This window comes from Stegostoma tigrinum, chromosome 26, assembly GCF_030684315.1.
Source record: "Stegostoma tigrinum isolate sSteTig4 chromosome 26, sSteTig4.hap1, whole genome shotgun sequence".
Classification (NCBI taxonomy): Eukaryota; Metazoa; Chordata; class Chondrichthyes; order Orectolobiformes; family Stegostomatidae; genus Stegostoma; species Stegostoma tigrinum.
The window spans coordinates 30170369-30195111 of record NC_081379.1 but is presented as its reverse complement, the minus strand read 5'-3'; the positions used below and the strand labels follow the sequence as shown (position 1 = coordinate 30195111).

Here is a 24743-nt window from a genome sequence, read left to right as displayed (position 1 = left end):
GGACACCAGCTCTCCCCATAGTCAAAGCTGAATATTTTTAACATTTTACAGGTAACTGAATTTCAACCAGTAGAAAATACCACAACAAAATCCTTGGAGAGTGTACTAAAACAACTAACAATGTATTAGCAACACCTAACCGAGCCTCTATCTGCTCTCTCAAAGAGACATAGGAGGTAGATATTGGTTTGCATTCTTTACATTTTACGATATTTCATTGGTGCAATGCAAATTATTTTCAGGGGCAGAGCCACACCTTCCCAAAACTCAGTGACTGTGCAGTGGTCAGTCTGACATCGACCCAGTCAGAACAATGACAGCAAATTAACAAATTAATAGTAGGTCGGTGGATATGACCATGAGTAAAATTATCGTGACAATGAGCAAGGCCAGTAGAAAGTAATCCTTTGGGCTCTTATTGTTGACCACTAGCAAGAAACCGCTGTGAAGAGCAGTGTGTGAATAACACATTGTAACCGTACACACCCCTCAATCACAACAGCTTGGTGAAGAAGCTCCAACAACATAATCTTCAGGACTGAAACCAGGTATTGGCTTGTACTCAAAAGAACTTCATTTTTTAAAAAATCTGAATTTAAATGATTCAAGTTCAGTGTGATGTCTTCTAATTAGTACTTTGCAGCCCAAGAGTTAAATGTCACCAATGGCAATTTGTACAAATGAATGTGCTAACTCAGTAAATTTGTGAACTGGTGTGAAATAAACCATCAGCTTGTCACAGGGACCCGACCGGTTCCCAAGTCTTTCTGGAAAAGGGAATACCACCCCTACCCAGTTTAGGCTAAATTGACTCAGTTTCAAACTACGTGGTTGGCTGAAATAAATACTGATATAGTAGATTTTGAGCACGGGGGTGGGTGGGTCAATGACAAAAGGAAAGCATCTGATGGGGGTGGCTCAGACATGAGAAAGAAACTAGAAAGCAGTGAAGGAGAACAGAGTACAATTGACAAATGGAAATTCTGTTGGAGAGAAGAGCAGAACTTCAAGTCGATTTTTCTGGAAGTACAGTGAATTAGACACAAATCATTGAGCTTGCTGGACCTCAAATAAAAAAAACGATAAGATTATGGTCTCTTTTGACGTCACAGCACTATTCTCATCCATTGACATAGAAACACTTGCCACATTACTGGATGCAGCAGAAGCGCCGACTCCAAACAGCTCCATCAGCAAGGACGACGTACTAGACTACTGGACCTATGTCTCACTACACACTTCATCTTTAATGGCCAAATATACAAATCAATGGCACACCTATAAGGTCACCAATCTTGGGGCATATTGCAGCAGCAGTCAAGCAAAGACTGGAACACTCTACTCTTCCCCCTCATACAGCCAAAACTGTGGATCCGATATGTGGACGACACATTTGTCATCATTAAAGGCACCAATTTAGAAGAGACACACCAACTCATCATCAACATTTTCACTGGGATCAGATTTATGAGAGATGAGGAACAGAAAAATCAACTCAGAGATAGCAAGAGCTGCAGATGCTGGAGTCAGAGACAACATAGTGTAGAGCTGGAGGAACACAGCAGGCCAGGCAGCATCAGACGAGCAGGCAAGTTGACAATTCAGATCAGGATCCTTTGTCAGAAACAGGGAGGGGGAAGAGAGCACAGAAGTAAATAGAGAGGAGGGCTGGGGAAGGGGGGTGGATGGTGGTAGGTGAGTGCAGGTAACAAATGATGGGGATTGGTCAGTGGGATGGATGGGGCAGATAGGTGGGAGAGAAGATGGACCAGTTGTGACAGGTCAAGGAGACGGGGATGAGAGGGAGGGTTTGGGATGAGATGAGGCCGGGGGTGGGGAGATTTCAAAAACTGGTGAATTCCATGTTTTTGTGATCAGGCTGTAGTCTCCTGAGGCGGAATATGAAGTGTTGCTCCTCGTGTTATTGTGACACTGGAGAAGGCCCAAGATGGACATGTTACTCAGGGAGTGGGAGGGGGGTTAAAATAGTTGGCGACCAGAAGGTGTTGGTTGTCGCAAACAGAGCAGACATGCTCCACGGAACGGTCTTCAAGTCTACGCTTTGTCTCACCAATGTAGAGGAGGCCACATCGGGAGCAGCAGATACAGTAGACCAAGTTGACAGATGTGCAGTTGAACCCTGTCTAATATGGAAAGTTTGTATTGTGCCTTGAATGGAGGTGAGGGGGAGGTATAGGGGCAGGTGTAGCACTTCCCGCAATTGCAAGGAAAGGTTCCGGGTGTGATGGGGTTTGTGGGGAGTGTGGAGCAGATGAGGGAGTCACGGAGAGAGAAGTCCCTACGAAAGGCAGGTAGGGGTGGGGAGAGAAATATCTCTTTGGCTGTTGGGTCAGATTCTAGATGGCAGAAGTAGCAGAGAGTGATATGCTGGATGCAGAGGTTGGTAGGGTGATATGTTTGTTTTTGTTGGGTAGAACGCATGACCCACGGGGAGTTCCAAGCTACAGTCTGTAGGAAGGCAACCCACACTGAACAAATCCTCAATTTCCACAGCAATCACCCCAACATCCACAAACAAAGCTGTGTTAGGATACTATTCAAACAGGCCACACTCACTGCAACATGCCAGAACTACACAGGATGGAGAAAGAGCACCTATATAAGGTACGTGCTAATGACAGATATCCCAATAACTACATCCGCAGGTGCCTACTCGATAAACAATGCCAAAAGGACACTGTATGGCCCAATGCACTGGCCACACCACCCTGTATCAAGAACATATCAGAACTGACGTGACTCCTACAACCACTAGGAATCATGGTAGCACACGAACCCACAGACACGCTATGACCAACACACACAAGGAACAAAGACCCAAAACCAATGACATGCAGTAACAATGTTGTTTACAAAATACCTTGCAATGACTGCAACAAACACTATCAGAAGGATACATGAACACCAGCTAGCAGCAAAAATGACACAACTTCCATCCTTTCAGTTAACTTGGATAATGAAGACCATCAATTTAACTAGGGCAACACGACCATCTTAGCTCATGCCAACCACAGAATTTCTCGAGGCCTGGCTTTCAACCCCTAATGCAATCAACAAACATGTAGAATTAGACCCTATATACAAATCCATGCAGAACAGAACCGGAAACGACACAACATAACTCGATAGACCAGATCATATAAATACCAAGCAAAGTAGAACAACATTGCTTCATTGGAGGCTGCACTGTTACCTAGCATTGTGATGATACTTCTATATGATAACCAGTTAACAACTTCATCCACAACCTGAGCTACAAATCTTTGCAAGAACCTTAAGACACAAATCATTATATCTCAACCTTTCATCAGAATGGCGAAAAGTTAATCAGCCTGAAATGTTAATACTTTCTCTCTCCACAAATTCTGCCTGATTAACTGACTATTTCCTAGCATGTTTTGTTTTTGTTTCAGCTTTCCAGCAACAGCAGCATTTTGCTTTTTGATTCATATTGGCAATTGCTAGATGACCAAATGTTGAAATTCCACATGTGGTTGAGCAGTACCAGTGAAGGAATAATACAAGTGTGTAACATAGGATTATACTGGATACATGGTACAAATATATTTCTGTGTGGAGCTCCAAGTTAAATTCCCATGTCCAGAGTTATAATGAGAACTGGGTGTATGAGATAAACACGCTCTAATTGCAACCTCTTGCTCTTGAGAAAGCTTAAGGTTTACATCATTTCTCCGTGTGATTTGCAGAGTAATTCGTAGACTCCACCCAAATTGATAGATAACTTGGAGACCATTTGCAAGGTACAGACTTGCTCAAGGGAAGGGCCTGGCAAAGACATATTAATATTTTCTCATGTCAAATCAGGTCACTCAGTTTTGATGCACAAATCCAATTTCACTGACTTTAAACATCGTAACATGCTTTGTACTCAAGAATAAATCAGCAACTTTGTATTCAAAAGTAATGAACAAATTTATGTATTAGCACCAGTTATATAGAATTTAAGAAACAGTTTAAAAAAGCTGAAGTTTAAGTAATGTTCCAATTAGGTTAACAGCAATTTGGTTGCAGTTGCAAAGTTTTTGTTGGGTACACAACCAGCAGACAACTAATCAATCATATGGGTGGACAAGTCACAGGAAGGTGCAACACGTCTCCAATGTCACGGTACTTTAACAACTGACTTTAAACTGGATTTTTATTTGGTTTGACTACTCAACAAAGGAACAATGACATGGTGATTTTGGCAGCTTGGCCTGCATTAAGCCTGCATGACTAGTTATGGTCTATCAGAAACACAACTACAGGTCCATGAGGTTACTCTGGGTGAAAAGTAATAGTCCTTCTGGGAGTGGAATTTTCTCTCATTCATTAAGTTATCAAAGTCTATAGTCTTCAAAAAAACCTCTTACTCAGCAGATTACCAGCTTTAAAAATACCTTGGCTGTGAAACCCTGCCTTAAGCTTTAATTTGTACATTGTTTTGCTTCTTTCATATTAAAGTGGAACACCAGGTACTTCAAACTTCGTGAAGTGCACAACAATGCTCATGCAAGAATGCATTCAAAATGAAACTTTGGCAAGACTTAGTGATTATTTCACAAAATTTACACCATAAATGGTGATCAGACATTTACAATTACTCTCATTCAAAAATCAACTTCATAAAGTTAACAAGAATATTTAAAGTGAAGCAGATGATAAACATAAATGGCTTAATCCGATTTAGAATACTTTTCTTTTAATCTGGTAATGTTCTTAGGTTTTCAGTTCCAGTGCACCATTACTGGTAGAAACTTCCACAGATCGGGCTGTCCCTTGTGCATAAGCTTGCTGAAAGGGGATTTGCTCCACTGAAATGCTGGAACTTGATCCCATGTTGGACCACTCACTGCAATCATCTGGTAGTCCTTGTGTAACTCAAATGAAGTAACCTAGGTATTAACACAAGTCACAGATCATCAAATCAGTTAATGCTAGCTTTAGAAAGCCATCCCGGTTACCATAGTGGACCCGAAGATAGGTGTTGCCAATTAGAAATGGTTTGATTATATCTAAAAGAAAAGAGAGTATGTTTGTGGAATATAAGCACTATTAAGTAAATCAAAGTTGTGTTTCAGACAATTGAATACTTTTGGTGTGCAACTGTCAGTAGGTATTCAATAATCAAATGTAATGACATGACAATCAGTTAAATCTATCAAGTTTGTCAAAAGAAGAATGCTAAAGATAGAATCTCACTACAATGCACCAGACTGTGCCATTGAATTTTAGATAATGCATAGTATCTTTAATGCCTTCCTGGACAAATAAATGGTACCACAGATAAGAAATGCAACCATATTTCAGTGTGGCATTAGAATATCAGACTTAATTCTACACTCAGATCATGTGTAATTCAAATTCAGAACTTCTTGACTCAGTATGCTACAAAGTGAGTTATGTTTGTGCTGTTTTTCAATGGGTGATGGTCAAACATGCTGGTAAATGTGACATAATTAAAGGAAGAGGTAACAATATAATTACTGACCAGTTAGTTCCTCATTTCCTTCACTGTTTAGTTAATTGTTGAAATGTTAATCTTAAGATGTTCCTTGTAAATTATTCAAACATCCATTTTAGGAAAGAAGTTAAAATTAAGATGCCTTCTCTAAGTTTCATTGTGTTGTCCAGCAATTGTGCAAGATATCAGATCCCAGCAAATTGCAAGTTAAAGCATTCCATCTAGTGCGTGGTTTGTTTTGGACATTCTATCTAGTGCGTGTTTTGTTTTGGGCGGGAGGGGTGGTGGAGGAGAGAGGAATAGGGAAGTGAAAAATTACCAAATTACCAAAACTACTTTTGGTCTGAATTAATTTTTTTTTGTGTAGCAGTACAGCAAAGAAAAACTGAAATAATGTACTCTATTGGAATTGCATGATACGGCAGTAAAGCGTTTGAATAAAAAGAGCCAAAATGTTTCACATGGATCCCATTATTAGAATTTCTGCTGTTCCTATGAAAAGTCACATCCAAAGTTTTAAAGGATCTCCCATTCAGATGCTGTTCCCACATAATACTTTGTGCTGGACAATGTAACTAAAAAAAATCTCACCTTCATGTCTGTACCACCATATGAACGCTGTCCTAATGCTGAAAATGGGTAAGTTCCATTGGCTGGATTTAGATCAGATCTAGCAGAAATTGTATTCTCACCGTTGTATTTAGGATTGCATTGCACACATTCAGAAAGAGGGTCGTTCTTAAAGTTATTATACCTGACAAATACAAACTAATTAATTAACCGGAAAAGTGAAAACATGAACACTTAATATTGAATATGTTATAAAAGCTACAAGCAAGCAAAAGCCTTCCGAATGGAAACTGAAACTTGAAGATTTTCAGCACAATTCCTACACTGCAGCAATAACCACACTTCACAAGTATTTCATTGGCTATAGAGAGCTTTGCAACATTTTAAAACATTAAATAAAAATGTTTGCTTTTTTTTCAAATTAGATTGGGTAGGTGCCAAGAGGGGCAGATAAAACCAAGATGTAATAATTAGGTTATTTGTGATTAATGTCTGTCAGTCAAAGAATTGGAGAATGATGGAAGCAGAGTACTAAATTTAAGATCCAGGAAAGGAAAGAATTGGCAGCATGCTTAGCCAGCAAAGAAACAGCAAAGTTTGTAAACAGTATATTTGGTTCTGCAAACGTTCTCTCCTGTTGGAATAGAGTTTATTCCTTTTAGTACTGCACTCTGTAAAAGCAGTTAGAAGTCCCTACTATTTGCTTGAAATATTATTTCCTTTAAAGTTTTGGCAAAGATCTGTAGTTCCAACTGTGGGTGAAGTTGTTGACTTGCTGGCCAAGCTGGCTTGTTCTTGTTCAGATGTTTTGTCACCATGCTAGGTGACATCATCATTGGAGCCTCAGGTGAACCGATGTTACTCTATTCCGCTTGGAATTTATACTGTCTGGTCCGTTATGGTGAGTACTGACATTTCCAGTTTTGATCTGTATGGGTTTGTATATGGGGTCCAATTCCATATGTTTGTTGACTGCATCACAGGTGGAGAACCATGCCTCTAGGAATTCCCGTGTGTGTCAATGTTTGGCTTGGGCTACTATAGTTACCTTGTCCCAGATAAACTGATGGCCTTCATTGTCTGAGTGTACCGATATTAAGGACCGCTCCTCATACTGTTTTGCTGCTAGTTGATATTTTTATATTCTGATGGCTAGTATGCTAACCGTCTGTAGGGAAAATATAGAATTGGATCCCATATACAAACCTGTACAGATCAAAACCAGAAATGACGCTACTGACCACAACGGACCAGACAGTGTAAATTTCAAGTGGATTTCAAGAATAACATTGCTTCCTCGGAGGGTCCACTGAAGATAGCATGGTGACAAAACGTCTAAACAAGAACAAGCCAACTCAGCGAGCAAGTCAATAACCTCATATTATTTCCCTCATTTAACAAATGGTCATAATTAAATCTTACATTTTCTGTTAAAGAACATTATTTTTAACCAGAAGGAAAAGGCATTATGCTCGATGACATGAAATCAATAAGAACCTGAAAATTAAAATGCATAATCATGGTGCATTAAGGTTTTAAAGTCAATATCCTATGAATTAACAGTGAAATAAATCAAACAGAACCTCAAACTGTGTCTAATTTTGTGCCCATATCCTCATTTCAGTAAATCCTATCACCCAGCAAGGTAAGCTGATGCGCCTCAAAAATTATAAATACCACTTTTCTAAATGTTCTTACTTTTTGTTCTAAATTAGGAGGAATGCAAACCAAAAAAGGTCACAGTCCTTTGTAGTCATACAGGTGGATCAAAGAAGTTTGCTGTTGCCATTACAGTGGCATAGGTCCCAAATATGAAATGTCTGAACAGGAGAATAAAAAAAAGCAGAACAGGAATAGACTGAATACAAAATGTTCTGCTTCAAACTGTAGTGTTCTCGAAGTGGAATCCTGTAAATTGAGAAGTATTCTTCATATAAATAGCTATAAAGAATTTACAGCACAGAAACCCGTGCCATGTGCTAGTGAGGCGAGGAATAGGGAGAGAGAGGAGTTGAACGTGTGGCTACAGGGATGGTGCAGGAGGGAGGGTTTTGGATTCTTGGATAATTGGGGCTCTTTCTGGGGTAGGTGGGACCTCTACAAGCAGGATGGTCTTCACCTGAATCAGAGGGGTACCGATATCCTGGGGGGGAAATTCGCTAAGGCTATTTGGGTGGGTTTAAACTAATTCAGCAGGGGGATGGGAACCAAAATTGTAGTTCGAGTATAGAAAAGGTTGAGAGTAGGGAGGTCCGAAATAAAGTTTCAGGGACGCAAGATGGCACCGGCAAGCAAGAAGTTGGTTTGAAGTGTGTCTACTTCAACGCCAGGAGCATCCGAAATAAGGTGGGTGAACGAGCAGCATGGGTTGGTACCTGGGACTTCGATGTTGTGGCCATTTCGGAGACACGGATAGAGCAGGGACAGGAATGGTTGTTGCAGATTCCGGGATTTAGATGTTTTAGTAAGAAGAGAGAAGATGGTAAAAGAGGGGGAGGTGTGGCATTGTTGGTCAAGGACAGTATTACAGTTGCAGAAAGGATGTTTGGGGACTCGTCAACTGAGGTAGTATGGGCTGAGGTTAGAAACAGGAAAGGAGAGGTCACCCTATTGGGAGTTTTCTATAGGCTTCCGAATAGTTCCAGATATGTAGAAGAAAGGATAGCAAAGATGATTCTCGATAGGAGTGAGAGAGACAGGGTAGTTGTCATGGGGGACTTCAACTTTCCAAATATTGACTGGGAGCACTACAGTTCGAGTACTATAGATGGGTCAGTTTTTGTCCAGTGTGTGCAGGAGGGATTCCTGACACGTGCTGAAAAAAACTCGTACAACTCTTAGCGGTGGATCAGTGTGTGCAGGAGGGATTCCTGACACGTGCCGAAAAAAACTCGTACAACTCTTAGCGGTGGATCACTCGGCTCGTACTAAATGACTATGTAGACAGGCCAACATTAAATTTGGTACTGGGTAATGAGCCCGGCCAGGTGTTAGATTTGGAAGTAGGTGACCACTTTGGTGATAGCGATCACAATTCTGTTATGTTTACTTTAATGATGGAAAGGGATAGGTATATACCACTGGGCAAGAGTTATAGCTGGGGGAAAGGCAATTACGATGAGATTAGGCAAGATTTAGGGAACATGGGATGGGGGAGGCAATTGCAGGGGATGTGCACATTAGAAATGTGGAGCTTATTCAAGGAAAAGCTCCTGTGTGTCCTAGATAAGTATGTACCTGTCAGTCAGGGAGGAAGCTGTAGAGCACTGGAGCGGTGGTTTACGAAGGAAGTGGAATCTCTGGTCAAGAGGAAGAAGAAGGCTTATGTTATGATGAGATGTGAAGACTCAAATAGGGCGCTTGAGGGTTACAAGGTAGCCAGGAAAGACCTAAAGAAAGAGCTCAGAAGAGCCAGAAGCAGACATGAGAAGTTGTTGGCGGATAGGTTCAGGGTAAACCCCAAGGCTTTCTGTAGGTATTTAAGGAATAAAAGAATGACGGGAGTAAGATTAGGGACAATCAAGGATAATAGTGGGAAGTTGTGTGTGGAGTCAGAGGAGATAGGGGAAGCACTAAATGACTATTTTTCGACAGTATTCACTCTAGAAAACGACAATGTTGTCGAGGAGAATACTGAGATACAAGCTACTAGACTAGGTGGGATTGAGGTTCATAAGGAAGAGGTATTAGAAATCCTACAGAGTGTGAAAATAGATAAGTCCCCTGGGCCGGATGGGATTTATCCTAGGATCCTCTGGGAAGCCAGGGAGGAGATTGCCGAGCCTTTGGCATTGATCTTTAACTCGTCATTGTCTACAGGAATAGTGCCAGAAGATGGGAGGATAGCAAATGTGGTTCCCCTGTTCAAGAAGGGGAGTAGAGTCAACCCTGGTAATTATAGACCAGTGAGCCTTACTTCAGTTGTTAGTAAAGTGTTGGAAAAGGTGATAAGAGATAGGATTTATAATCATCTAGAAAAGAATAATTTGATTAGGGATAGTCAGCACGGTTTTGTGAAGGGTAGGTCGTGCCTCACAAACCTTATTGAGTTCTTTGAAAAGGTGACCAAACAGGTAGATGAGAGTAAATCGGTTGATGTGGTGTATGTGGATTTCAGCAAGGCTTTCGATAAGGTTTCCCACAGTAGGCTATTGTACAAAATGCGGAGGAATGGGATTGTGGGAGATATAGCAGTTTGGATCAGAAATTGGCTTGCTGAAAGAAGACAGAGGGTGGTGGTTGATGGGAAATGTTCATCCTGGAGTCCAGTTACTATTGGTGTACTGCAAGGGTCGGTGTTGGGTCCACTGCTCTTTGTCATTTTTATAAATGACCTGGATGAGGGCGTAGAAGGATGGGTTAGTAAATTTGCAGATGACACTGAGGTCGGTGGAGTTGTGGATAGTGACGAAGGATGTTGTAGGTTACAGAGAGATATAGATAAGCTGCAGAGCTGGGCTGAGAGATGGCAAATGGAGTTTAATGCAGACAAGTGTGAGGTAATGCACTTTGGTAGGAGAAACCGGAATGCAAAGCACTGGGCTAATGGTAAGATTCTTGGTAGTGTAGATGAGCAGAGAGATCTCGGTGTCCATGTACACAGATCCTTGCAAGTTGCAACCCAGGTTGACAGGGCTGTTAAGAAGGCATACAGTATTTTAGCTTTTATTAATAGAGGGATCGAGTTCCGGAACCAAGAGGTTATGGTGAAGCTGTACAAAACTCTGGTGCGGCCGCACTTGGAGTATTGCGTACAGTTCTGGTCACCGCATTATAAGAAGGATGTGGAAGCTTTGGAAAGGATGCAGAGGAGATTTACTAGGATGTTGCCTGGTATGGAGGGAAGGTCTTACGAGGAAAGGCTGAGGGACTTGAGGCTGTTTTCGTTAGAGAGAAGGTTGAGAGGTGACTTGAGACATATAAGATAATCAGTGGCTTAGATAGGGTGGATAGGGATAGCCTTTTTCCTAGGATGGTGATGGCGAGCACGAGGGGGCATACCTTTAAAATGAGGGGTGAAAGATATAGGACAGATGTCAGAGGTAGTTTCTTTACTCAGAGAGTAGTAAGATATGGAACGCTTTGCCTGCAACTGTAGTAGATTCGCCAACTTTAAGTACATTTAAGTCGGCATTGGACAAGCATATGGATGTACATGGAATAGTGTAGGTTAGATGGGCTTCAGATTGGTATGGCAGGTCGGCACAACATCGAGGGACAAAGGGCCTGTACTGTGCTGTAATGTTCTATGTTCTATGAAACAGACTATTCGGTCAAACTGGTCATTGCCAGTATTTATGGTCCACATGGTGTTCTTCTCACTTTACTCGATCTAATTAGCACAACCTTTGATTCCATTTACCCTTGCATAATTATTATTTCTTTTGAGTACAGCTATGGTATTTGCCTCAGTCATTTCATTTGGGACTAAGTTCCACCTGCTAATCACAATACGTAAAGTAGTATTTCCTGAACACCAATTGGATTTATTATCAACCAGTTTATAACTATGGCTGGTAGTTTTGATTTCTCTCACAAATAATTAATTTGATGTGGCAGTTCCAATCCACGAAAGGAAAATGTCACCTCTTTCTGAGTCTTAATCGTTTGGCTTGTAAATGTTATAAAATTAGTCATTTCAATCAGCTCCCAGTTGACACCTTTATCTGAACACATGGTGCTCAAATTCAAGAAACTAAAGAGTTGTGTGTGTCTGGCATTAAAATAAGCTCTGAATTTTATGTTAGCTAATAAGTCCAATATTTGAGCATATTTTTGTACGATAATAAACACAATGAGGGTGCTGACTAATGGAAATTAATAGAACGTATTTTAAAACCTCATGAGCTTAATAGCATCAGTACATATTTTCACAGTAAAATGTACATAATATTGTGAATAAATCCAAGATAAATTTGATATACGTTTTGCTTGTAAAAGCTTATTTCAGACCAGGGCTATTAACATAAATCGTGTCTTTTCAAGAGGTGATCTCATTATTTTATTCTAAAATAGAATCTAGTAATTCAAATGGGATCATCTTGTCTGATTTCTTAAAATGCACAAAAAAGTACTCACTTGTTAGTTAGGACTCTGTTTCAGGCAAATAACAGAATTTAAAAATCAATATACTCTGAGGTTTATCCAAATCCTTTATGTTAGTGTAATGTCCTACAATTTAGCTGAGCCTCACCATGTTTACTAGTTTAAAAGATCAACACAATGTGGAACCTTTATCCTGACTGATGTAGCTCCATGTACCTCATTAATTTAATCATTGAATTCATGTCTGTAACTAAAGTCTGATTTCGACGGAATATCAGGGCTCGAGGAGTCTTATCGTAACTGAACCAGTCTCCAAATTCCTCAACGAGGGCTGTTTTACCACTGGCATTAAAAATCTCTTCAAAATATCTACAGAAATGGAAGGTTTAAAAAAGTATGAATAGTAGTTATCAAAAATAAAAACTTCAATTTCGTTCAGTAAAAATATTTACTTATAGAATGTTACCCACTTTTCTGCTCCTATGGGTCTTCCTAGGTCACTTAGCATTGCAGCACACAGGCAGATAAGTATCTTAATTTCTCTGTCATTGTTCTGGTCAATTCAGAGCACCAATGAACCAGGGGCAACATTTCCTTTGATTTCCCCAACTTTCCATTACTTGGCCCATAGCCTTGAATGTTATGACGTGTCGAGTGCTCATCCATGCACATTTTAAAAGTTGAGGTTTCCTGCCTCTACGACCTTACCAGGCACTGCATTCCAGATTCTCATCATCCTATGTGAAAAAGTGTTTCCTCAAATCCCCTCAAAATCTCCTGCCCTTCAACTTAAAATTATGTTCCCTCATTACTGATCTTTCAACTGAGGGGAACAGTTGCTTTCTATCCACCCTGTGCATACCCCCCATCCCCTCACAATCTTATATACTTCAATCAGGTCTGCTTAGCATTCTCTGTTCTAAATAAAACAATCCAAGCCGATTCAGCCTGCAGTAGTGTTCCCCAGTAAGGGCAAAATTCAAACCAATGTGGGCAAAGAAACAAATTCCGGGTAATGAGGAATCTGTTTGTATTAGCTATTATTCTAGCACTCTGAAGTGATGCACCAATACAGTGCCAACTTGTATCATGGAATATCTCAGTCAATCATAGGCCATTAAGAAAATTCCTACTGATGTAAAACGCCAGTGCAAATATAACCTGGGTATGTGAATACAAATAATTGTGACAAGAACATTAGTGATGTGAATATTTCAACCAATTACACATTCTGTATATATTTGAGTAAAAGTCGATCTTGTGTAAAAGCCAACACCTATTTTTGGCCAAAAAATCTGGAATTTTTCATATCTTGTAAAAGCTGGCTCCTAGTTCTTCACAGATAACAGATCAACATTTGTGAGCCAAAGGATGATCCAGACCCTAAATGTTACAATGAGGAAATAATTTCTCTTCTCATGCTATGTGCTCTGATGTACAATTCACACCAATTTGGCACAAAAATTTAAGATGCATCAGGTCAGAGTCAGGTGACAGCCTCCCCTTATGTGCAGCTCAGCTGAGCTCAGTTCTCCTGTGGCACTTGTGGAATACAGTCATATACCCAGTTGAGGTTTTGAAATTTCTTCATTTTGTGTAAAAATGCCCCGTAGAAAAAAACAAAAAGTATGCAGCAGCCTTTAAACTGGAAGTTACTGAAGTTGCAGAAAAGATAAATAACTGCGTAGCAGCAAGAGAATTGTGTATTTTGGAGAGACTGGAGAAAGGTATTGAACCAACTTCACAGAATGCCAAAACGAAAGTATGCCAAAAGAAGTAAACCTAGTAAGTGTCCACAATCGAAAAAAATAGTTTCTGAGTGGGTACTTGAAAATCGTCAAATTGGAATATGTGTTAGTCATGAAGCCATCCGAATCCATGCAGGAACAAATCAAAGAAGGATGGAATTTCAGATTTTAAGTCAAGATGATGCACAAGATTCATAACATTTGCACAAAAGCTGCCTGCCTAACTGGAAGATATTACATTTTCACCAGTTTATAATTAGAAATTGGCAGGAGGGCTAATTTTAATAAGTTAACTATTTTGATTTGTTTAATTTAAGATGTACAATGTAATTGTAATTTAAAGCCATATTCTAATTTTACTTTTTGCATATATGATTAAAATCTTTACTTTCTAATTTTTTAAAAACTTTATCCAGTAATTAATGTAATTCATTGTGTTTTATTCTTTATTCATTTAGAGATCAATTGGGCTTCTGCTAATGATACAGTATTCTGGACAGTAGCATGAATTTCAGCCCCTCAAAAGTAGTCAACATGCAATATTTGACCTCATAAAACTAACCTTAAAAAAAGTGTAAAAATTTGACTTTTGCACGAGTATATACAGCATACACATGAACGTATGTAACGTTGTTTACTCAAATTGCTACAACAAAATCAGACAGCACTACTCCAATTATGAGATAGTAAGAACTGCTGATGCTGGAGTCAGAGATAACACAGCATGGAGCTGGAGGAGCACAGCAGGCCAGGCAGCAGAGGGGCAAGAAAGTTGACGTTTCGGGTCAGAACCCTTCAGAAATCCAAAGAAGGGTCCTGACCCGAAATGTCAACTTTCCTGCCCCTCTGATGCTGCCTGGCTTGCTGTGCTCCTCCAGCTCCACACTACTCCATTTGTTATTTGTCATTCAGTTCTGGGAGAGATGTAGAAAAATAAACATATGGCAGGCAAAGAGACAAAACGTTACTTTTATCCATGGTTATATCAATTTGTAAAAGATGGGTTAGGTTGAGGTAAAACCGTATGATAATTAGGATCAGTCAGGATATGATATAAGCAGAACGGTTTCTAGCCTTTGTACATGTCAAAGGTGACTAAATGGACAGGACAGACATAAAAAGTGGGCAACAAAACAGAGAGTCAGGGAAACAACCTTGAACTTTTATATTATCCTGAATGACTGCATATCCTGAGTAGCACATTGAAGTGCCCACCTGGATTATATGTTTTTTTGGGATGTGGGCACTGCTGGCTGGCCAGCATTTATTGCTCCTCCTTATTTGTGCTTGAGAAGGTGGTGGTGAGCTGACTTCTTTAACCACTGCAGCCCACAATGCCTTTATGGATGGAATTCCTGGATTCTGACCCAGTGATTGTGAAGGAATGGTGATACATTTCCAAGTCAGGTTGGTGAGTAGCTTAGAGGGGAACTTGCAGGTGATGGTTTTACCAAGTATCTGCAGCCCCTGACCTTCTAGATCTAAGTGTTCGTGGGTTTGAAAGGTGCTGTCTGCGGATCTTTGGCGAATTTCTGCAGTGCATCTTGTAGATAGTACACACTGCTGCTTCTGAGTGTCAGTGGTGGAGAGACTGGATGCTTGTGGATGTGGCACTAATCAAAAGGGCTGCTTTGTCCTGGATGGTGCCAAGCTTCTTGAGTGTTGTTAGAATTAGACACATCCGGGCAAGTGGGGAATGTTCCATCACACTCCTGACTTGTGCCTTGTAGATGGTCGACAGACTTTGGAGAGTCGGGAGTGAGATACTTGCCGCAGTTTTCCTAGCCTCCGACCTGCTCCTGTAGCCACTGAATTTGTGGCAAATCCAGTTCAGCGGTAACTATAAGCATATGTGATAGTGGGGGATTCAGTGATAGTAACATCATTGAATGTAAAGGGCTGGTGGTTAGCTTGTCTCTTATTGGTGAGGGTCATTGCCTGTAATTTGTGTGGCGCCAATGTTACTTGCCACTCGTCAGCCTAAGCCTGGATATTGTCCAAATCTTGCTGCAGTTGAACAAGGACTGTTTCAGTATCTGAGGAGTTGCAAATGGTCTAATGGTATTATTGTTGGATTGTTAATCCAGAGACCATATAACGTTCTGGGGACCCGGGTTTGAATCCTGCCACAGCAGATGGTGCAATTTGAATTCAGTAAAATGTTAAGAATTAGGACTAGGCAATAAATGCTACCTGGTCAGTGACACCCTCATCCCGTTAATGAATAAGGAAATAAAAATCAGATTTTCACCAATTTAGTGAACTTATGTCGTTATCTAGGATGCCAGCTATTGCTCAGTGATGGCAATCTCTTGAGTCAGTATTCATGGGTCAAGTCAGAGATGTGGGGAGGTGATGGCCTCGTGGTGTTCACTGCATGTGATATCAAGAAACAGTTGGAGACACTGGATAATGCAAAGCCCTGACAACATTTTGGCAATAGTACTGAAGACTTGTGCTCCAGAACTGTAGCTTCCATATTTGAGGTCTTTCAGTTTAGTTACAACACTGGTATCTACCCATCAATGTGGAAAATTGCCCAGGTATGTCCTGAACACATAAAACAGGACAAATCCACCCCAGCCAATTACTGCCCCATTAGTCTACTCTCACTTGTCAGTAAAGTGATGGAAGGTATCGTCATCAGTGCTATCAAGTAGCACTTGCTCCGCAATACCTGCTCAGGTTTGGTTTCATCAGGGCGACTCAGGTTCCGACCTCATTATAGCCTTGGTTAAAACATGGACAAATGAGCTGACTTCTAGAGGTGAGGTGAGAGTGATCTTCATTCATTTCATTAATGGGATAATGAGGGTGTTGCTGGCTTGGCAGCATTCATTGCCTATCTCCAATTGCCCAGAGGGCAGTTCAGAGTCAACCACATTGCTGTGGGTCCGGAGTTACATGTAGGCCACTCCAGGTAAGGATGGTAGTTTCCTTCCCTAAAGGACATTAGTGAACCAGATGGGTATTTTTCGACAATCAGAAATGTCTTCATAGCCATCATTAAACTCCTAATTCCAGATATTTTTATTGAATTCAAATTCTACCATCTGCCATGGCGGGATTCAAACCCAGAACATTACCTGAGTCTCTGGATTAATAGTCCAGCGATAATACCACACTAAGTCATCACCTCCCCATTAGACTGAGAAAAGCAATGTTCTAAAAATGGTACAGGTTGAGATAATAAACAACAGCACAGTTTATAATGCTATGTGCATTGCAGGGGCTATGGTAGGAATTATTGCAAAAACGGTAAAGATGGAGATAATGAAACATACCGCAGAACACAAGAAAGAACTGCAATGTTTGCACAGGTAGTATATCAAGTAGAAATGTACAAATAAACAAATATTCTGAATATTTGCTCAAATATTTGTGGAATTACTTATATATTACATTTCCTCAAGGTTAAATTTCCAGGGAGTACTCATTTTAGCCAACACCTCACATCGTTTATGAAATGGCTAAACCTAATGTGCTGAGTGGGTTCAATCGCATCGTTATTTTGGAGGGGATGGGAGGAAGAAAGGCGCAAATATGATAATGGAGTATAAGAATCAAATGAAAACAATGGAAGAGCATGTTTGTTTTTCTCAGTAGTCCATACAGGAATTTTACCAAAGTAATACTTTGAATTTAACTAATCTAGAATTAAACATAAAAATACAAACATTAGCTCACAAAATCCATCAAATCTTACACTTACGGTACATTGTAACTTGCCCAGTAACCCTTCTGCATCAGTTCATTTGTTTTATCAGCTGTTATTATTTGCCCACTGAAATTGCACAGAACAAAGAACCATGACAAATCATGAAATACAATAGCAAAACATGCACAGTAGCAATCTGTAGAATATAATCAACAATCTGCATCTAGCTATACAGCCAACTTAGCAACAAACTAAGATACAAATTTATTTTACTTCATTTCCAAAAAACTAGAGTAGTAAATGCTGAAAGCACACATTGCAAAGGAAACTTGTCCAAAGATTATCTGGAAGATAAATTTATCAGTCATAGTTATTCTCATTCATACTTACGGTATTTGTTCTAGAATTGTCAGCAAGTTCTTCTTAATATCCATTTGTCCCGGTATAAAGTAGTTATAGTCCACAATCATCCACTGATTATTGTATCTGTAAAAGAAAATAAAAGCTGTTTTAACATATCATCATTAACAATCTCCAACATCCAATACATTATTTTTAGTGTCCATTGAAGCAGTGAGTAAGCATTAAAGTAGACCAAGAAACAAATATCCAAGTTATTATTAGCTTACAAAAGTTAGAGAGAATTTGAAGGCTCAAATGGGCGATCTGTCACATCGAATCAAAGAAACATGAGGCCACCATCTGGCCAATTATGCCTGAGCTGGCTCTGAAAAAGCAGTCATGCCTTTCTACATATCTTACAAGTTCTTCATCCTCAACTTCATTTCTAATTTCCTTTCAAAATTATTTATAGAACCAGTTCCCACCACCTTTTCAGGTATAATATTTCAGAACCTAACTTGTTAGTGAAAACATCTCCCTGATGTCCCATTCAGATCTTTTACCAATGTGCTACCTCTAGTAATTAACCCACTCGACAGAGGTGGGGGAAAGAAAAGTTATCTACCAAAATCCTCATGATCTTAAACTGCCCTAATCTAAGAGCAGTCCGTAGTCTTTCCGATCTCTCCTGTCATTATGATCTCAGCTGATGGTGATATTGGAGAAATCAGATTCCATAGTGAAAACTGGCTTGACAGACCGTGGGTTTTATTTTTCCAATTTGGTTACCCTAGTCAGTACTGAACATATTCTCATGAGGCTTCAGTCTTGATGTTGTGGAAATTAATGAAGTAGCAAGAATGATGTGAATAAAATTCAAAAGTGTTCTCCGAACAAAAACTCAAACTGCACATTTAGAAGTTTCATGACAGAAATACAAACTAATATTTAATTTAATATTTTTAATATTTGCTTTAATATTTGTTGTACTTATGTCACTGTAGAGTTAAAAACAACTTTCAATACATTTAAATGTAATCTTTTCAGATGTGAATAATTTATTAAAAGACAAGGGAAAATTGAATGCCTTTAGAAGTAGATCCTTGATGTAACAAGTATGAAACTTACTGATATGTGCTTATATTTAAACAACAAATATTTTAAAGTCATGAGTCATTGGTTATGGGTATCTTGACATATATACTTAGCACTGGACTCATATTTTGGAAACCTTAGTCTGCAAATCAGAGTAAAATTAAACCAATTTTTAATACTTATTAAATTGTAAGGACTGTTTTGAGATCTGTTTTTGCAAAAAAGACACCTGGAGTCAAAATCTTATGGTACATGACACTGATACAGTGCTGTGCTCTCTGGTCAAGCCACATAAACTCAGGACTTGCACGCTTATATGCATAAATGCAGGCCTAATCTTGGAGTGGCACTCAGATTGTCAATATGTGAAGAAAACTGAAAAATGTCATTTTTTTAAATAAACTGGTCAGTTGAGGCCATTAATTCTCAAGTGTTATTGTACCTCTGTTTCACACTTGTAACCTAAAAGAGGTTTATAGCTGATTTGTTTTAAGCTATTTACACACCAACTCTAACTTTTGCAGCGAAAAAGTCAATAAAATTCATCCCTTATTGCAACAAATTTAATTTTCTGATCCCAAATCACCTTAAGGATAATTAAAGATCAGCAAAATTTGACAGCAAAGCGTACATTCCATGACAGATATGAAAACCTCAATGAGTGCAGCTCAAGCAATACTTGAGAAGCTTAAAACATAGGACAAAACAGCATGCTTGACCAGCACCATTTCTACTATGTTAAACTTTCATTCATTCCAACACAGGTGCATTGTGGCTACAGTGTCTGCAAAGTGTACTGTGGAAAAGCACTTAGGTGACTGCCAAAACCCGTGAACTTGAACAGAAGAACAATGAGTACATTGAGAAACCATCTCCCTGAAATTATAGGTTATCTTGACTGGAAATATAGTGCCATTCCTTCTTCGTCTCTGGGTCAGAATTCTGAAACTCATTATCTAACAGCACAGGTTTCAGCAGTTTAAGGTGAAGTCACTACTATCTTCCCAAACATAATTAACAACAGACAAGAAATACTGGCCTTACCAGCTCACTCAAATTCCTTAATGAATTTTTAAATAAAGTGTTGTACAATACAAGGCAACTGAAATTAATAGCACTTACGTGCCACTGTTGAACTTTCTAAAAATTGCAGCCCATTCCGCACCGCTCTTAGCCAGTCGATTAGCTACTATGTTCCTTAACCACTCCATCACTGAACCAACGGGCTGCACAAGCTTCCACAAATGTGCATTATTGTTACTTAATGTGGTTTCTAGAGCTACCTAATGGAAAAAAAAATGAAAACGATACAATATTTGATGAATCATATTCATTATTCGGCACCTCTATTTTAAAATTGCAGCTGTCATCAGAACACTGTCGATAGAAGCACTTTCTTCTCTCATTATTGATGTTCTAAGCTACCTCTCTCTCTAATTATATTTTATCAACAGTTGCACTAAATCATATTCTTTAATGATGCAGAAACTATGAGAATTCTATACCAACATCTCTACACACCTCTCAGTGGAATATTTTCTCACAGTAAAATAATCAAAACTGCTTTCCAACAATTTATACAAATAGAAACACATCCTGTAAATGAACTGCAAAGTGTATGAGACTTCGTCCCCAAACAACATTTTTAAATGACGGAATTTGCTGACACCCCAAGCACGCAGTAATAATGAAACAACCCAACTGTGAAAGGCTTGTCTACATGGTGTCTGCTCCTGATGCAAACAGCTATAATTTCCAGGTGCCTTTCTGCCTATGTTCAACTTTGCCAGGTCACCAATGTTCAACACCACTTCAACATAGACAGTTGTGGCCAGATAATCTCCTGCAATAGCTTCTCTTTCTTCCCGACAAAATTATCTTTTGACTTCCCTAAGGAGTTATTACTGTCTTACCTCTCTCCACGTGCTGCCCACCCACATCATTTTGTGTTGACATGCTCAACATGCATCTTGAAAGCAGCTAGTTTCACCTCACCACCAACTGTTAGCTCTTCCATTTCCTCAGTTGTTAAACAGCGAGCTGTGGATCACCCAACATTTTTTTAAAAAGCCCTTTAAAAAAATGTCATTGCCTTGAGCTTTCAAATTAAAAATCAATGAGCTAGCCATTGAATCTGCTCAGACCACTATCCCTTTTACCGCTGCTATCTCAGAATCAAAGACTTTCACAACTTCATTGACTTGTTTGATCCCAGGATGACTCATTTCCTTTCCACTCCAAAGACAGCCTACTTCCAATTCAATTCACTTCTGCTACACTGAATTCTGACCTACAAGCTCATGGATTTAAAAATTTCTCACCCTCCTGTTCAAATGGCTTACATGGCTTCAGCCTTCCCTGTTTCTGTGCCATTATCTTGCCTTGTGAAAATTCTGCATTCTTCTAACTCCTGTCTCTTATGCAACCTCCCAGTATTCATGCTATCATCTACTAAGGCCCTAAACTTTGGAATTACCTTACACACCTCTCAACAATTTCTGTAGTATGCCTTAAAACATATCTCCTTCAACTAACTTGTAGTCTCCTGTCTTAATATCTCCATGCTTGGGTCAGTATGAATTGCTCTCTGGTTATGCTCTGGCAAAATGCTTTGGGATTTATAACTACATTTAAACTAAAATATAAACACAATTTTTGGTCTTTACTACCAGCAGTGAAATGTGTACATTCTCTGAAATCCAACTGTAATTAATGAGCTCATGAGAGACAGAGAGAATGAGAGGGTGTGGAAAAAAAAAGAGAACAAACATGAATGGTGACGGGTCAAGTAACAAGAAAAGATTTATGGGGTGAACGGTAAGGTGATCTGGTTCTTCTGGAAATGAAAGGATAATCTGAGACTTAACAAGGACCACTCTTCCCTTTGCCTTATGAGAAATGCCACAGATGATATGCTGGTATTTAAAGTTCTTTAAAGAAATTCTGAACTTTCTGCTGAAAGACAATTGTATGATATCCGCCATGGTTAGGCAAGGAAGCAGATCTAAATCCACCTTGGCTGCAATGGAGGCATTAAAGAAATAACACAAAATAATTTTAAAATATATTGCTCACCAATCTACTGCTCATGATGTAGAAATCGTCAGCAGAAAATAGTGTCCCAGGATATGATGAGAAGGCCTGCTCCTCTCCTGGTATGGCAACGCCACCTAAGCAAGGAAAACAATGGAACAATGGATTTTCTTAGGGAGGACAGGACTAATACTATTCAATTATCAAAAGTTCATGACTCTAATCCTTCTTCTTTCAAACAGCAACCTTTATTGTTGCTGTGAATATCTAGTTTCTAGTTTTTGTCAATATTTTAGAGGCAATATTTAGCTCTGGGAAGACTAAAGCTGAAAGTGTAAGATAATTAAAATGCTGAACTCCGAGACTGCCAGATCACATCAAGAAATGGCAGCTCAAAGGGTGACCCACATTTGCTTCATAAAGTCACAATAGAACAGATAGGGCCTTAAAACAGCAGGTGGGATTATTCAGCTTTAGAAATGAAATTCCTTGTAATAATGGCATTCCACACAGATGTATTTGTTTTGGGAGGTGGAGGTAACTTAATTTGCAAGCATTAGTAAACACTAAAAGGTTGTAAACTCCATTTCTTCCAAAAGGGTCATATAGGGAATTTTAAAGATAGGATACTTAAAGCAGGGTCAATTTTGAGAACACTGTAGAGCAGCTATGCTGTCATGGAGAAAGGTAGAGTGTCAGGTGCTATGGTTTCAATTGATCTTGGTGCATTGAGACTTATTTGCAGCTTGGAACTGCTATGTACATTTTGTGGCTCACTGAGAGAAAATAGCCAAGGCAAATCACAGTAGTGTTCACAGTAAGTAGCGCAAAAATGTAATGTCTTCAGTCACAACTTGGAATGTGGGTGAGACTTAAGTGCAGTTTGAATTTTGAGAAGGACAAGAAACCTGACATTCGAAACTAGTAGTTCCTACAGGGTTTTGTGTCAATGAAAGCAATTAGCAGAATGTTTTGGAGTTATTGCAAGGGACACAGGTATCCATAGTCCAAAGTTTTACCTCTCAAAACAGCCAGAGCCAAGGAAAATCCTCAAGAGCACTGCAGCATATTTATAGGTGGTCCCTACAGAAGTCAAAACTTTCAGGTTGATATGTCTAATTAGAGAATTATTGGGGTGAGAAAGATGTGAACCTGACTGCACAACATATATCACTTTGAAAATATTGTTCTGTTAATAATGTTTGTTCTATTTAATCCTTTCATATAAAGCTTATTTATTAATTATCAAGTGAAATCTTGTGGCAAAATTCAAATGGCTTTAATGAGTAGCTTGGATTTTTCTTTAAACGTTAGACAGTTCCTAACTGGATTGCAAAATCCCCGTTTACAAATACGCCAATGAGCAAATATACATAATTTTAGAGATTTTAAGCATTCCTACATTAACATTCATATTTAAGGATTGATGCATTTATCAATGGTACCTTCTTAATTTTTTTTGTGCACGAATTGCATGCTGGAGCATAGAACATTTGCAAACAGGAATACCATTTACACGGTAGTAGGAACTGCAGATGCTGGAGAATCTGAGATAATAAAGTGTAGAGCAGGATGAACACAGCAGGCCAAGCAACAGCAGAGGAGCAGGAAAGCTAGCATTTCGGGCCTAGACCTTTCTGAGGGTCTAGGCCTGAAACGTCCGCTTTCCTGCTCTTCTGATGCTGCTTGGCCTGCTGTGTTCATCCAGCTCTACACCTTGTTATCTGCCACTTATACCTTCTGTTTGTTGGGAAAAGCCCACAATGGGATATCTAGCTTGCTATCTAGTTGATAGCCTCCACAGAAGTAGAGAAGTGACTGCCTCCAACAATAGTCTTATGGGGGCAAGTTGACGTATGCATTCTATAGTCTGGGTTCATAGTCATACTCATACTTGAGGTTCTGTCCCATCTTTCACATTTGGAACAGGGGACCATATAAAAGCATACCTTGCAATAGTAGCTTGACATCTGTGTTCTTGTGAAATGCATCAAAAGTATAAAAACAGTTTACAATGTAAGCAGATTTGCATTGTTTTACTGTTCGGCCACGACTGTCATATAACAGTATTCTATAAATCCCTTACTCTGAGATACCTCTGATAATTCTCAGTCACATTTTTCAATCCAAACCTAAACCAGATTAAACATTGTGTTCTGGAATTAATTATTTGATTTCTGCTAGTTTGGGTACTTTAAGCTTTAAGGTTTAGGGAGATTTCCTGCAGTAGTTGAATAAATTTACAAAAAGACAATTATGCACACATACCTTCTGGGACATCTTTAAAGGACAGTTTGTATTTCTTAATGATTCGCAGCATTGACTGATAGTTAGTCCAAGTGTCATGGGCTACTAGAAGATCTCTGTTGCCTGGCAACAGTTTGATGAGGGCAGAACATGACCCAGAACCAAAAGCCTTTGAAGAATCGGTTTTATTAAATACATTTTCAAGATCCTCCAAGTCACCAGCCATCTGCAAAAGACTGAAATGTAGTTTATTAAGTAAACAGAATTTTATTACACCATGGTTCTGAGCATGACAACAGCATGTGACAAAGCTAGCATAGTATACTTTTTAATCACCAGTTTCATCAAATTTACAGGTTACTTTCTTCTACAAAGCTGTTTTGGGTTGAATAAAGTTAAAACATGGGGCAAACCATATAAAGTACTTCATAAGCTAACAGCACCCAGTAACTTCATACATCAAAATGAACCACAGACAAACAAGCACCGTAACCAAAATCAAAATCAACTCCATCCCAAT

At 39.3% G+C, this 24743-nt stretch overlaps 2 protein-coding genes across 5 annotated transcripts in view; one reads left to right on the top strand and one right to left on the bottom strand.

The window, feature by feature from the left end:
* The window catches only part of slc8b1 (solute carrier family 8 member B1), a 77220-nt gene that overhangs the window by 2302 nt on the left and 50175 nt on the right, over nucleotides 1–24743 (top strand). The gene's annotated exons all lie outside the window — the stretch shown is intronic.
* Nucleotides 3948–24743, bottom strand: part of plbd2 (phospholipase B domain containing 2) — a 36956-nt gene continuing 16160 nt past the window's right edge. Inside the window, exons 5-12 of one of the 2 annotated variants that reach the window (XM_059655085.1) lie at nucleotides 24245–24459; nucleotides 22019–22113; nucleotides 20066–20226; nucleotides 17897–17992; nucleotides 17561–17632; nucleotides 12317–12469; nucleotides 6077–6239; nucleotides 3948–4916 (exon numbers count right to left, since the gene is read on the bottom strand). In XM_059655085.1, the coding sequence (XP_059511068.1) occupies nucleotides 4749–4916; nucleotides 6077–6239; nucleotides 12317–12469; nucleotides 17561–17632; nucleotides 17897–17992; nucleotides 20066–20226; nucleotides 22019–22113; nucleotides 24245–24459 (1123 nt within the window). In that variant the 3' untranslated portion in view covers nucleotides 3948–4748. The remainder of the gene's footprint in view (nucleotides 4917–6076; nucleotides 6240–12316; nucleotides 12470–17560; nucleotides 17633–17896; nucleotides 17993–20065; nucleotides 20227–22018; nucleotides 22114–24244; nucleotides 24460–24743) is intronic. The other variant, XM_059655086.1, reaches the window with a different exon arrangement.